At 38.3% G+C, this 12,739-nt stretch overlaps 1 protein-coding gene across 1 annotated transcript in view; it reads left to right on the top strand.

Moving 5' to 3' along the window:
• Positions 1–12,354, top strand: part of CDC5L (cell division cycle 5 like) — a 35,319-nt gene extending 22,965 nt beyond the window's left edge. Inside the window, exons 15-16 of the mRNA XM_033005037.2 lie at positions 9,724–9,936; positions 11,694–12,354. Coding sequence (XP_032860928.2) covers positions 9,724–9,936; positions 11,694–11,798 — 318 coding nt within the window. The 3' untranslated portion in view covers positions 11,799–12,354. The remainder of the gene's footprint in view (positions 1–9,723; positions 9,937–11,693) is intronic.
• The last annotated feature ends 385 nt before the right edge of the window (positions 12,355–12,739 follow it).

The raw sequence follows: 12,739 nt of genomic DNA, 5'->3' as shown, positions 1-12,739 counted from the left end.
AGATGGTAATTTACCAGACCATTTTTGCTTTTGCTTGCAGCCCAAGTTCTCTGAATTAATTTACATTGAAAACCAGTTGCTTATCTGGAATTTTATGGTATATGGTACACTCTGCTGCAAGATGTATCACTTATTAGTTTATTGGAGTTTGTATTTTAATTTCTCTCTAGTTTACATGTGTCTAAAGCTTGCAGTTTCTTTGGAATTGTCAGGTGTGCTGTTACTGAGAAAACACATTGAGAAAATAAGAGAATGTATAAGACTAGGAATAGAGAAGTTACTCATAAACCTGAAATATAGTGGAATCCCTGAGCAGTCTGCTTTTATGATTAGATGTACTCATTTGTACTACAGTGATACCTTTATGGAATATTCTTTTTTTAATAAGGGGTCTGTTGGGAATGTAATTGGCACCAGTGGATTACATCTGAGGGTTATCAGTTGTCTTCAGTGTCAAGCTGTTCAGAATCTGATAGAGCTGACTGTTTATGCCAGACCACTGTTGCAGTGTCTGATCTCTGTGTAATGTACAGTTGATCATCAGGGGACATGTATTTAGCATAGCAGTTTTGGAGGGTATATACTTCTGGGTAACGCAGATACATGACAGATCCCTTATGAATTGTTTTTACCTGTGCGTGAAAGCACTTTTGCTCTTTACCTGAAGGATTACTATGCAGTTTGTGCTATAGCTGGGATGCTCTAACGTTTTGGCTTGTGCCAGAAAGGGTCAGTGCTACTTTTTCCCAGCTGCCTCTTGTCATTACCTCTAACCTTGCATCAGTGCTCTTGTAACTCTGTCATAAGCTGGATCAGTTCATTGAATTGGCAGAAAATTAATTACTTGTAGATTAAGCAGCAAATCCCTTTCCACAGTGGCCAGGTATTAGATCAGCTTAACTATAGCACATCATGTCTTTGCTTGCAGAATTTTGTACTGTTTGTGAGATCCACAATGAAGGTAACCCATAAGCTATATTGAGGAAAGCGATAAATAGAAGTTTTTATATTGCCAAGGATAACTTATGTCTACAGCAAGAAAAAATGTGCCAGAGAAGATAAACAGGCTTAGCCAGAAATCTTATGTTTTCTTACTAATGCAGGTGAGTATTCATAGCCTGGTTTTGAGCAAGTCCCATGAGTTCAGATTTGATACACCGTATTTTAGCCTCCTAACTAAAACAAGGCTGGAATTGCCATAGGCTCCCTTTGTTTTTGGTAAAGACGAGGTAGCTCCTGAGAGCAGCTTGGCCCATTTAAGAGCTGAATTTCCCTCTCGAGCTTCTGGTTTTTCTCTTTTTATTAGAAAGGCACCTAGAGCACCTCAGATCAGTGAAACAAAACTGGGTCTTAATGTCTCCCTTGGTTTCTCTGTCACTGGAAAAGGAGTAATGTTTACCTTACGGAGATCTGTAGTTTTATTTGCAAAGCACTTGTAGACCTGTGACTGAAAATCATTATGTAAAACTGCTAAATCTTTAAGTGTACTTGCACTGCCTGGAAAGTAGTTGACTTTTCCATTTACAGCTTGTTGAGTTGAGCTAGAGCTTTGTATCTTTGCGTATTAGAAGTCTGGGGGAAAAAAAAAGTTGTTCACTATCCTTTACATGAATTAATTTATGTTCCTTGTTTTTTTCTGCAAGTAATATTTGCAGTTAGCAGCCACCCCCCACCCTGAAGCCTTCATCACCATAAGCAGCAGGAACGAAAGCAGACCTATTTTTATTCAAACATAACTAGTCAACCCTTAAAGCAATGACTTTTCCCAGACTGCCAGCTGAACAGTTTTGGGAAACAGAACTATGCTTTTGCTGTTAAACAGTTATTTTCAGAGGAAAATGCTACTAGTTGTTTTTTTACCAGTTCTCTTACTATTTCTTTACTTTGGGATCTTTGGAAGGAAGCAGATGTATGCCAGTAAGAGGTTTCTTCACATTCTTATTTCTGTGATCTTGCCTACGAGTCTCAAATTTGTCTTCAGATTGGACTGTTGTGCTAGCCTTTCTTCTAAGGTCATAATTTGGTGGGGGTCGGATAACTCTCTTTATATAGAAAAAAGTCTTTTTCTGTATGTCCTCAGTCCAGGATGTGCCAAAACATTGGAAATGAGCAATGAAAAAGTTATTTTAAAAATAAGCTTAGACTACATAGCAGTAGTTACTTTTTGTTTGGCCAATTGCTCATAGTATGCTGGGAGTTTTTTTCCATCCATGTCTAAAACCATTTATTTCCTTTGTGGTGGTTGGTGAAATCAGGTTTCCCATTTGGAAATGTAACTCATAATGGGAACTTACATGCTTAGAAGTAAAGTTCAGCATTGACAAAGCTCTTCATTGCGAAAGGCCTTTGCACACCATTGCTGTTGAAAATTGTATTTGGACAGAGCAAGCTATAAATTGATACGGTCTTCTCCTGAAAGCCATCTCATCTGCAGACCTGTTGCTCTTTAATGCCTGTCCTATTGTGAAGCAGTGTTAGCACCTGTGAGCTGCTGCTCACAAAGCAACTTGCTTTATTTATATTTGTGTAATAGTAGCTGCTGGAATAGAGTATTAATGACTGTTGCAATCTCATTATGAGACTTCTGCTCGGTATTGAGAGGGAGCCAGGCTGTTTGCTGACTTGTTTATTGTGTGAGCTTCCACAAGATTGTTAGCCTCTTCTCTGGAAAAGACCAGTCCTAGAACTCTGGGTTTGCAGTGATAGTTTTTGAAGGTAATTACATGGTGCCAACTGCCATATTATCTCATCTGACACAGCAGTAACCCATGTTTGTTTACAGTTAATCAAAGCTGTTAGCCTGAGGTGGTAGTTATGAATGTACTGTATTTTTTTTTTCCCAGGGAGAAGTAGAGTTTTCTGAAAAGCTTATTAGAAATAAATTATTTTTTATTCTTAAACTGTGCTCTTCTACATGTATTTCTACTGTGATTGTGATAAGTGGGTATCACTGATAATATTGCTAGTCTTAGAAACAATTCCCAAATAAAAATATTCCAAGTGGGCTTTAATGTCATCATTGTAGATCAGCAGTCACTGTTAGCATATCTAGTAGCTTTCTGGATTATTCTAGACCAAGGTAGTTGGATGCTATGAACTTCTATGGGAACACTTGCTCTTGATGTACCCTGTACTGTCTTTACTCAACAGTCTTTCCAACTCACGGTATTATATTTGAAGGCAAGTTGTCATAATTTCTGAAGCATAGTTCACATGGAGATTGCGCTTGGATTATTAGTTTTGACTGTGAATAGAGAGAATAGTCTTCTGCAGAGTTCAGTAGTGATATATGATCTAAATAACAAAGTACAATATAGGAGTTTATGTTGAGGTTTTCCTATTAAACTGGGGAAAGAGAGCTTTATATTCCTATAAAAGCTTTGAACATTTGATCTGCTTTCAGTTGTGAAGTTGCAGTTGTGTACCATCAGTGCCTTAATTTGAGGATCACCTATGACTGAATCTTTCCATGCAAAACTTCGTGTGATCCCAGTCAATTAGAATTAAATCCTACTTTGTCATCTCTTGAAAGTTACACACTCTCTCCATTTTTGACTGCCGTGATACTGATCAGCACCTTTTCCTAACAATCCTTGTACCCCCAAGTATGTTAAGGAAGTATCATTTTAGAGTGCTAAAATTGTGTCAAGCCATGGAGTGGTTTCAGTTCGTTGGCTGATGTAATGCTAGTGTTGATGTCAGTTTAATAGATTGAGCCCATATTGTTCTACACTGGGAATGCATTTTTTTTCGATAGTAACCCCAAGTCTCCATTTCCAGCAGAGTTGACTGTTATCTTTTATTAACTCGGAGGTGAGAGGCAGGCTCTACAGAGAGTTTTGCCTGGTCAGGGTGTGGACAGATGAAATGGTGTTTCAAGTCAAAAAATGGAGAATTCTGTCCAAGAGCATGGAAATGGAAAAATATTTTTAAGTAGAGCAATTCATGAATTTTCGTATAAAAATGTGCTATTATAGAGTGCACCATCAAGCTTGTAAAGACAGATCATCTGAACATGTATGGAGGGTGTCCTAGTGTTACAGTCATTGGTCATCGTTGTCCTTGGGGTGGTCTGAAATGCTGGTGGAACCTGTTCAGTGTAACTTGGCATTGAGCAGAAGGCTCCTGGTGTGCATTGTCTCATTCCAGTTACTCTGGCTGACTGAGCCAATATGAGGCAAGTTCACAAACCCTGCTATTTAAATTAAATCAATCCAGCTCCTGCCAGCAAACCTGAGTATGGGAGGGCCACTTGTGGGTCTGAGGTGAGGAAGGAAGTTATAGTAACGTTTGGAGTAGTTCTATATAGGTTACAAGAGTGGCCTATGCAGCCAGCGTAGCTGAAGCTGGCAGAGGATTTCTCTGTACCAGCTAAGCAGTTTTGTGATATGCTGATTCTCCAAGGCCACGGAACAAGTCAGTGTGCTTTTGACTATGGTTCTGGTAAGAGCATGCAGCAGTTTTTCTTGCATGTTTTTTATCCATCAGGCATGATTAAGAAGATCAGTCATAAGACGTGAGATCTTAATGCTGTTCAGGGATTATCAGAAGCTCCACGTTTAATGGACAGAAAACAGTCAGTACAGGGAAAAACAGCCCTTTGAACTGAAGAAGGGTGTCCTCAGTAGACTTAGTGAGATGAGGAATTGTGAAAATGCAGTTTTGAAGGCACTTGAGCCCTTGCTTCCTCAGGGTCAGTTCTTCTTAAATCTTTCCCAGTGGATGTTTGTTCTCGTAAGCAGTCTTTGTTGTCCTTAGTTAAACCTTATAACTAACTTTCAATCTAAAATTTCCTTGCCAAATTTAAATCCCTTTTCCTTTCTCAGTGGATGTAAGAACAGACTAATTTTTCACAATGATCTTTGGGATATTTAAAAAATGATGTTGTGTCTGTCCTCATTTTCTCTATTTTTGTTAGATGGAGAAAAAACAAAAAGCCCCCCTGTTTTTTCAGTCAGTCTCCTTTTTCTAGATCATGTTTTATAAACCTCTGATTATGTCTGTTGCTCTGTTTTGGTTTCTCTGCTTTGGATCTCTAGTGTAGCACTGAAAACTGAACACAGCTCTACCAGGCACGGGGGAAGGCTTTTACGTAAGAGTTTTGGGATGGGATAAGGCTCTCACACTTGCCCTAACATCATATATCATTTTACCCCATGTCTGTACATGCTGTTCTCGTTTTGCTATAGCTGGTACAAAAGTCAGCGGAATCAAAGCTGGCCAAAGAGCAGTACAAAATAAATAACTAAGTGGAGAAATCTTTCAAATGTCTTTACATTTTCTGCTAGGTTCAGGGGGAAATGGTTGTCAGATTTTACTGAAATCTATTTCTTAGCTTTAAGCAAATAATGTAGACTACTGTTTAAACACACCTCTTCATAACTGCATGGAATTTTTAGCTTGGTATCTGAGCCTTAAAATTTTACAAAGCTTGAACTAAAATTATATGCAGTTGTTGGCATTAATGCAGCAGTCAGCAATTTTTAATAAATAGTATTTGTTACAAAAGCTGAGACCTCTTTTTGACCTTTTCGTAGTAGGTCCTAAAATCTTGTAGTTGGGAGGGAGGAGAAAAGGTGGTGAGTGTTCACATTTCTTTCTATAAGCAGAGAAGGAAGAAAGAGCTGTTATTTCTGGGTTTAGATACTCGAGAGGCTTTTTTCCTTTTTTTTTTTTTTTTTTTCTCATTTTTCTTTTTACAGCAGTGAGGCCTATGATAATCCAAGATACACAAGGAACTGAGTAGAAGAGCAAGGGCTGAATAGTGGTATACAACCTAAGGATCTCTAGGAGTTAAAAGTAAGGGTGTATATCCAGAACAACTTGGAGATACTAAGTCCAGTTCTCATTGTCTGAAAGTTTCAAGAGTGCTTAAATAATCAAGGTCTGATACTGTAATAAGTATTAGATTTGAACTGGCTTTGTTCTTTCTTGGAGGAAAAAATTGCTTTATTGTATCTTGTACATCAAAACAGTACATACTTAGGGTGAGATTGATCCACCTGACCTTAGGTAATGGTGTCTGAGCAAGCAGTCTGTGCTCCCGTCTTACTCAGTGAAGAGCTCTTCAGTGCCGTGCTCAGTCTCGTCCTGAGGCCCTGGACCGGGGGAGTCGTGCCCTAGAGTTGCCAGTTTCTCTTCTGATTATGGAAGGACCTTGGGTGACAAGCCCAGATGCTGGTGTCTAAAGCCAAGCAGAGTGAATCACAGCTGAAGTGTGTAAAAGCACAAGACCAACTTAGAGTAGGTAGTTCAGGAGTTCTGACCCCAGTGCCCTGATCCCAGTCTCTTTTCTGTATGGTGGAAGTAGCGCTTATAACTGTATTTCATGTCTTCGGGTACATGGTGTTTAACTTTTTGTTAGAAAACTAGGTTGTTGACAGATGTTCACTCGAGATGACAGAATAGTGGAGTTTTTCTAAATGGTCTTTTTTTTAACCTGTTCTAGAAAAGTGACATTCTGATTGAAGTTTCATTTCACACCAAGCATACTTTGCGTTGTCTGTAATGCTGTGAAACAACATGGTACAATTGATCTTTGTTACATTAGACCTCTGTTATAAACAAAATTCTGTTTGCCTGTGCATCCATCTATTCCATGATCTCTAAATGTCAGTGGCTCTCAACACACGTTTTTCATCCAAGAAACAGTGATTGGAAAATAGTTCATTTACCGCACAGCTGTATTTGTTGTTGCAGTAATAGCATATTATTTACCAGTGAAGACATTTAAAGCTTTCATACTTTTCCATCAGAGAGTATCCTCACAAATCCCTAATCTATTTATTTAATTTTCTCTAGATTTATATAAATATTGAAAAAGAGGCGCCTTTCTGTATGCTTAAAGCACCTTGGGCATAGCTTAAGTCTACATTGCAAACAGAATCTGAAAAGCATAGCAGTCTGCATCTCTCTCCCCAGGAGCAAACTAGACAGCTCAGAAAGTCAAATTTCTCTTTCACTCACCCATTAACAGTTTGCTCCCTTGACCACTCGCTTTGTTTATCTCTGCACCACCTACTAAAGCTGTTTTAAATGAGTGAATAAATTGCTAAAGGGTAGGACATTTTACAGGCACATGCAGCTGTATAGTAGAGTGTACTTTTTTACAAGTTGGACAGTTGAAAGATTGGTGAAATGCACTTCGCCATAGCTTGGAGCATAAGGCTGTGGTGGCTGCACTAGCCCGAGTGGCTGACTGTAGTTACCACTGTAAAGGGCAGATCAGAAAGTAGTTCCTTCCCAGTGGAGTTTGGTTTCATTGGTAAAAGATGGTGTCTTGGGTACTTGTAGCGTTCAGTGCAGTGAAAAGGTTCTGCTTGTTGGCTGATCAGTGGTAATTCCTTTGTGTGTAGAAACGTTCACCAGCGAAGCTTTGATTTTTGAAGAAATGAGGCAAGGATAGGTTATTTAGCCACTGTGGTTCCGAGTTAGGCTTTTATATTTTTAACACTTGAGAAACTTGATATTTTTATTCATCTTCTGCACTAATATATCTTTAACTGTGGCAAAAATCAGAATCTGAGAAGCCTAACTCCTTTTTTTGTTGAGTTTGTCATCTTTCACACAATGCTTTCTGAAAAAGGGTGAGGTTTGTTTTTTTTTAAAAAGAAAGTAGCATTAAAAAACCTAGCCAGGAACTTTATGTCCGTATGTAGAGATGTGAAATGCTACACCTCTCACAGTTTAGCTCAGTGGTATAGTCTGGTGTTACTTGTTGCTTTGTAATGAAATGTTAAAGATTTTCTTGATGCCACCTAAGGCTTTTAAAATGCTGATTTTTTCATGCTTTTACTGCTCATTCAGTTTTGCCCCACTGAATACATGTATGAAAATACACAAAGGCTTCTGTTGCCTTTGCTGTTTATAAATGTTATATAAAACATTTATAACATGTTAACATGAATATGCTTGTTTATTTGTGTTGTGTCCCAGTTGGCAGGATTTTGTAATTTCTATCACTTGTCTGTTTATGGATTATGTCTGGGTTATGGTTTATGACCTGGACAACTTTGGGGAAACGAAGGCTTCTAAATCCAGGGCACACAAGGTAGCGCTTACCATAATGGTGCAGGAAGGAGACCTTCATGTCTCACATGCCAATTGCTTTGTGGTTTTAAATCCACATTTTAATCTCCTTACTTTGTCCCAGCTATTGTGTATGCTACTGGATTGTAAATTGTGGGGGTTTGTTTCTGGCTTTTCTCACTGACCTTGGGCACCTGATTCATTGTGCTCTCTCAGTATTTGTCTGTTAGCTAGAAATAATCTTTACCTTCTTGCTGTGAGATCCATAAGGGAGAAGCCCTGCTCAAAAGCAGTGTTACATTGGGGAGCTCCAGGTTTTTGGTATGAGGCAGAGGGAATAATGTTGCAACTTTATACCAGTGTAGTAAAGTAGTAAAGCTGAATAGAAGATCTTGTAGATAGGTGAGGTTACTTTATTTTAAGACAAGAAGACAAAACTAATTTCATTGTCTTGCAGTGTCATACTCACATGCTTACAAACACTAAGACACATAATCATGGAATGGTTTGGGTCAGAAGGGACTTTTAAAGACCATCTCGTCCAACCCTCCTGCCTTGGGCAGAGGCATCTTTCACTAGACCAGGTTGCTCAAAGCCCCGTCCAACCTGGCCTTGAACCCTTAATCAAGTAATCTGTCTAGCATTCAGCTACAGAGACATTTGAATCCAAGCGGTCTTTCTGAGATGCTTTATGATGACACCAGGAGTGAAGAGTCACCACCAGTTGAGTTCCCATCATGGCACCTGGGTTCTTCTTGGGAGGGTGACCATGGGTGTTTTGTTTTTTTGTTTTTTTTTTTTTTTTTTTTTGTTTGTTTGTTTTTGTTTTTTTGTTTTTTTTTTTTTTTGTTTGTTTGGTTTTTGTGTTTTGGTTTTTTTTTTTTTTTAATTCGATTTGCCTTTCATACCTTTTAGAAGCAGATGATAGTTGGTGTCTCCATTCTGTCCCACCTCTGTGAGTTATCAGGATTTAGTCTTAGTCCTTTGTCTTCTGATGTGGCTGTCATGAGAAGGTGCATGCAGATAGGTGGTTGTATTTAGTTACTGTTATAATAGTCCTGCTGTTCCTTGCAGTGTTCCCATGCCCCAACATTGCCATTCATTTTCCACACAGACCAGTCTAAATGTTTTCATAATGGTTCCCTGCAACAGAGACACAGATTTAGAGCTGCCTTAATGTTCCCAAATGCCTTTTTACTTTACAGAATATTATTTAAATGAATCCTGTTGGGATAGGCAGAAGAGTTGAAGATGTGGCTGTTTTTGCAGACTAAAAGTATAATTTTGAAAGGGAGAAACGTAATATCTTTATTTCATTTTCTTTACTAAGGCAAAGAACATCTTCTTTATAAGTGGGATGTGGCATAGCCAGCTATCATGTGACTTGACTGCTTGCTTAGCTCAGCAACTGCAACAATTCTTGCCTATAAAGCTGTGCTCCTGTAGTGTGTTATCACCCCTGTTTTGGCTAGTGGACTTCACCCCTGGAATAATGTATTTACACTGTAAAGGTTTTAATCCAAAAATCTAGGTGGTTGTAAAATGTGTGGTATGATTTGTTAATAGAAATCAAAGAACTCGATCAAATTGATACAGTTTCACAGATGTATTTTTTATTTCTTTTTTTTTTTTTTTTTACCCTTTTGACTTTTGAGTTCTGGATAGATAAAACAATTCTTGGGTTCCTTCTGACAGATAAACAGAGGTCACATGACAACTGAAGCAAAGAGGGCTGCTAAGATGGAGAAGAAGCTGAAGATCTTGCTTGGTGGTTACCAGTCTCGAGCAATGGGCCTCATCAAACAATTGAATGATTTGTGGGACCAAATCGAACAGGCACATCTGGAACTGCGTACTTTTGAGGAACTGAAGAAACATGAAGATGCTGCAATCCCTCGGAGACTGGAGGTAAGATTCCTAAATGTAATACCTTTAGGTCAAATGCAGGCACTTTGGAAGAGATATTTTTACAATGTGTGGGCTCTGAGGTTTACAGCCTGAGTTTGTATCAAGTTTTTAATGGTCTTTTAAAATTATACTTTTGGCTGTTACCAGACTCCTCTGCTGTTCAATATCAAAGATTCTGTGATACATATATTAGAAGCTGGGACTAATCTACTAGTGTGTTTTTTAACTTTGTTTTTATTTTATTTCCTTGTGTGGTTTATTTTATTGAATCGTCTGCAATGCATATCGGCAGAAGTTCCATATCTATCTTAATTTGGCTTGTTTTGGTTTTAATTACTGTTAGAACTTAGGGCAGATCTGAAACTTGTGTAAATCCTCCTACTTCCTTAAAAGTCAGTGGACCAAACACCAGTATACTGCAGGAGATTCTCCTTTCTTTTCACATGCTGATTGTGTTACTTCCTGAAGCTAATGTTGTTGTCAGGCTTGCAGATGGCTGGACTTTTAGAAAGCCAGTACTGAAGTGGGGTTATACTGATTTAAACAGTGCTCTCCATTTCAGAAGCTGAGCAGTTGTTCTGTAATAATAGTTTTGAGCCATCTGCAGAGTTCAGGCCATTTGCCTGCAGTCCCGCTGCTGGCTAACAACATGGCACGTGTGGTCTGCACCATTGCTCCTGAATAACACCACCTGCCTCACTTGCCTCTAACTGGTTGGCATGGCTTTGAGGAGGAAGATATCTCCTTCTCTTAAGCAGCCTTAACTTCAACCTGAAACTAGCAGAAACAGGTACATGGGAATACCTGAAAACAGTGCCTCAGGCCGCTGTTCTTAGTTTAATGTTATCCTGGATATTCTTCTCTGCTTTATTCAGCTAACAAGGTTCAGTCCTAGTCTTGAGCCAGTGCCAGGCTCACTTTCCAAGCAATAAGTACTCATCTGAGCAAAATTTTTCCTTTTTTTTTTTTTTTTTTTTCCTTCCAGAAGAGAGGGTTCCATTGAGTCTCAAGTCTTCGTAGCCACTCAATATAAAAAAGATAAAATGTATCAGTTCTTAAAAATGATTTTGTGTAGACTGTTTAGAAATGCTGGTAGATGTGTTTGCAAACTCAGAAGTGATTATTTGCTTTAGTGAAAGTTAACTGTAAAAATGTATTAAATAGCTTGACAGCTACTAATAGCACCTGTTTTTAGTAAATGGCACTTTACTCGGGGCTAATCTTCAGAATACATTTACTGTCTCTTCTGATACAAGAGTGAAGGGAGATCAAATGAACTAACAGCTGGCAGTTTTAGAATGAGCAGTAGTTCTCCTTCCTGCACTGAGTAGTTAGTGGAGGAAAGCCTGTGGAAGGCCTTGTTGCAGACTGCAGGGTTAATTAGGAAGGTTACCCAGAAAAGGTTTTGAAACAAACTCATGAAAGAAAAATCCATGGATAACCGTTAAATACAGTCCACTGCCTGTGGCACATTGCCAGTTTGAAATCTCTCCTTTTGAAGCATTTGATATTAACTGCTGTCAAAACCAGGGTAAGATACCTGATGTGAAGTAAGATGACTGTTATTCTTGATACTCTACATCAACTGCTCTGTTTCACATTTATATTTAAAGTAAGTAATTTTAGCAATGTCTTGTCTTCATTCTGACCCCTTCCTCTGAAGTAACCTTTGGTATAGATACAACATTTGGTGAAGATTTTCATGGGTGTGACTACTGGAAAAACTGACTAGTTGCTTGATTATGTTTTCTTTACAGTGTCTGAAGGAAGATGTGCAGCGACAGCAAGAGAGAGAAAAAGAGCTCCAGCAGAGATTTGCTGACTTCATGTTGGATAAAGAGACTTTTCAAGCAAAGTATTAAAGCACAAAATTCCATTCGTCACTGATGTAACATTTTTAAAGTGTACAGATACTTCTCCAGCATCTTATGCCATCAGTTGCAGAAATCACATGTAGTCTGCTGTTTGCATCTTGTCAATTTTTGTTCCTTTAATGGACTATTCCAAATGCTGTAGGTATGAATGGCTTTGGCCAGTACTAAAAATTGGATTGTGAATTGTCCAAAATTTTATTAAAAGGGAAAAAAAAAATAAATAAAAAAAAAAACCAACAAAAACAAAAACCAACCAAACAAAAAAAACACCACAAAACAAAACAACAACAAAAAAAAACAAAACAGAACAAAAACAAAACAAACAAAAAAACCCCCACCAAAACAGAACAAAAACCAATCCAAAACATCACTCTGGTATGATTTTAGCGAAGTCTTTATTTGCTAGGGTTATGACGTTATTCCTAGTGTTTTATCAGTCTTAAGACCTGTAAGATACATGCCTGCAGAATAATGTCTTTTGAATAAACATGGAATGTTAAAAAATGATTAAGAAATAAAATGCCTGTCTTTGAGTCCTCCCCTATCCCAGGCCTCTTTTGTGTTTCGGGTAAATTGTCTTTCTTCCCTTCCCCTGCTGCTGCTTTTATTTTCCAAGGCTGTACTTTGCAATAGGAAGTACCTGTTGGAATAATTGTGGTCTGTGTGATGCCATGCTCCTGATTCTTCGCAGTGTGTGTGACTAAACACCCCCATTTTTATCAAGATGTTCAAATGGTCGTACTGGCAGTAAGCATAACTTCACTATCCTGAAACAAGATAGGTTTAAGTTTTGTGAAAGTACCCAGCATTGCGTAACAGTTCCCATAGATTTCAGCAGAAAATGTACAGTTAAATTTTCTAAGTATTAATGCTTTTAAAATCCTCTGTGCGTAATACATGTTCCCTCCATCTGGTTGATGAATGTTTTT

Source organism: Tyto alba, unplaced genomic scaffold, assembly GCF_018691265.1.
Source record: "Tyto alba isolate M040663 unplaced genomic scaffold, T.alba_DEE_v4.0 Super-Scaffold_40, whole genome shotgun sequence".
Classification (NCBI taxonomy): domain Eukaryota; kingdom Metazoa; phylum Chordata; class Aves; order Strigiformes; family Tytonidae; genus Tyto; species Tyto alba.
The sequence above is the reverse complement of the archived record's forward strand: the minus strand, read 5'-3'. Positions and strand labels throughout refer to the sequence as shown.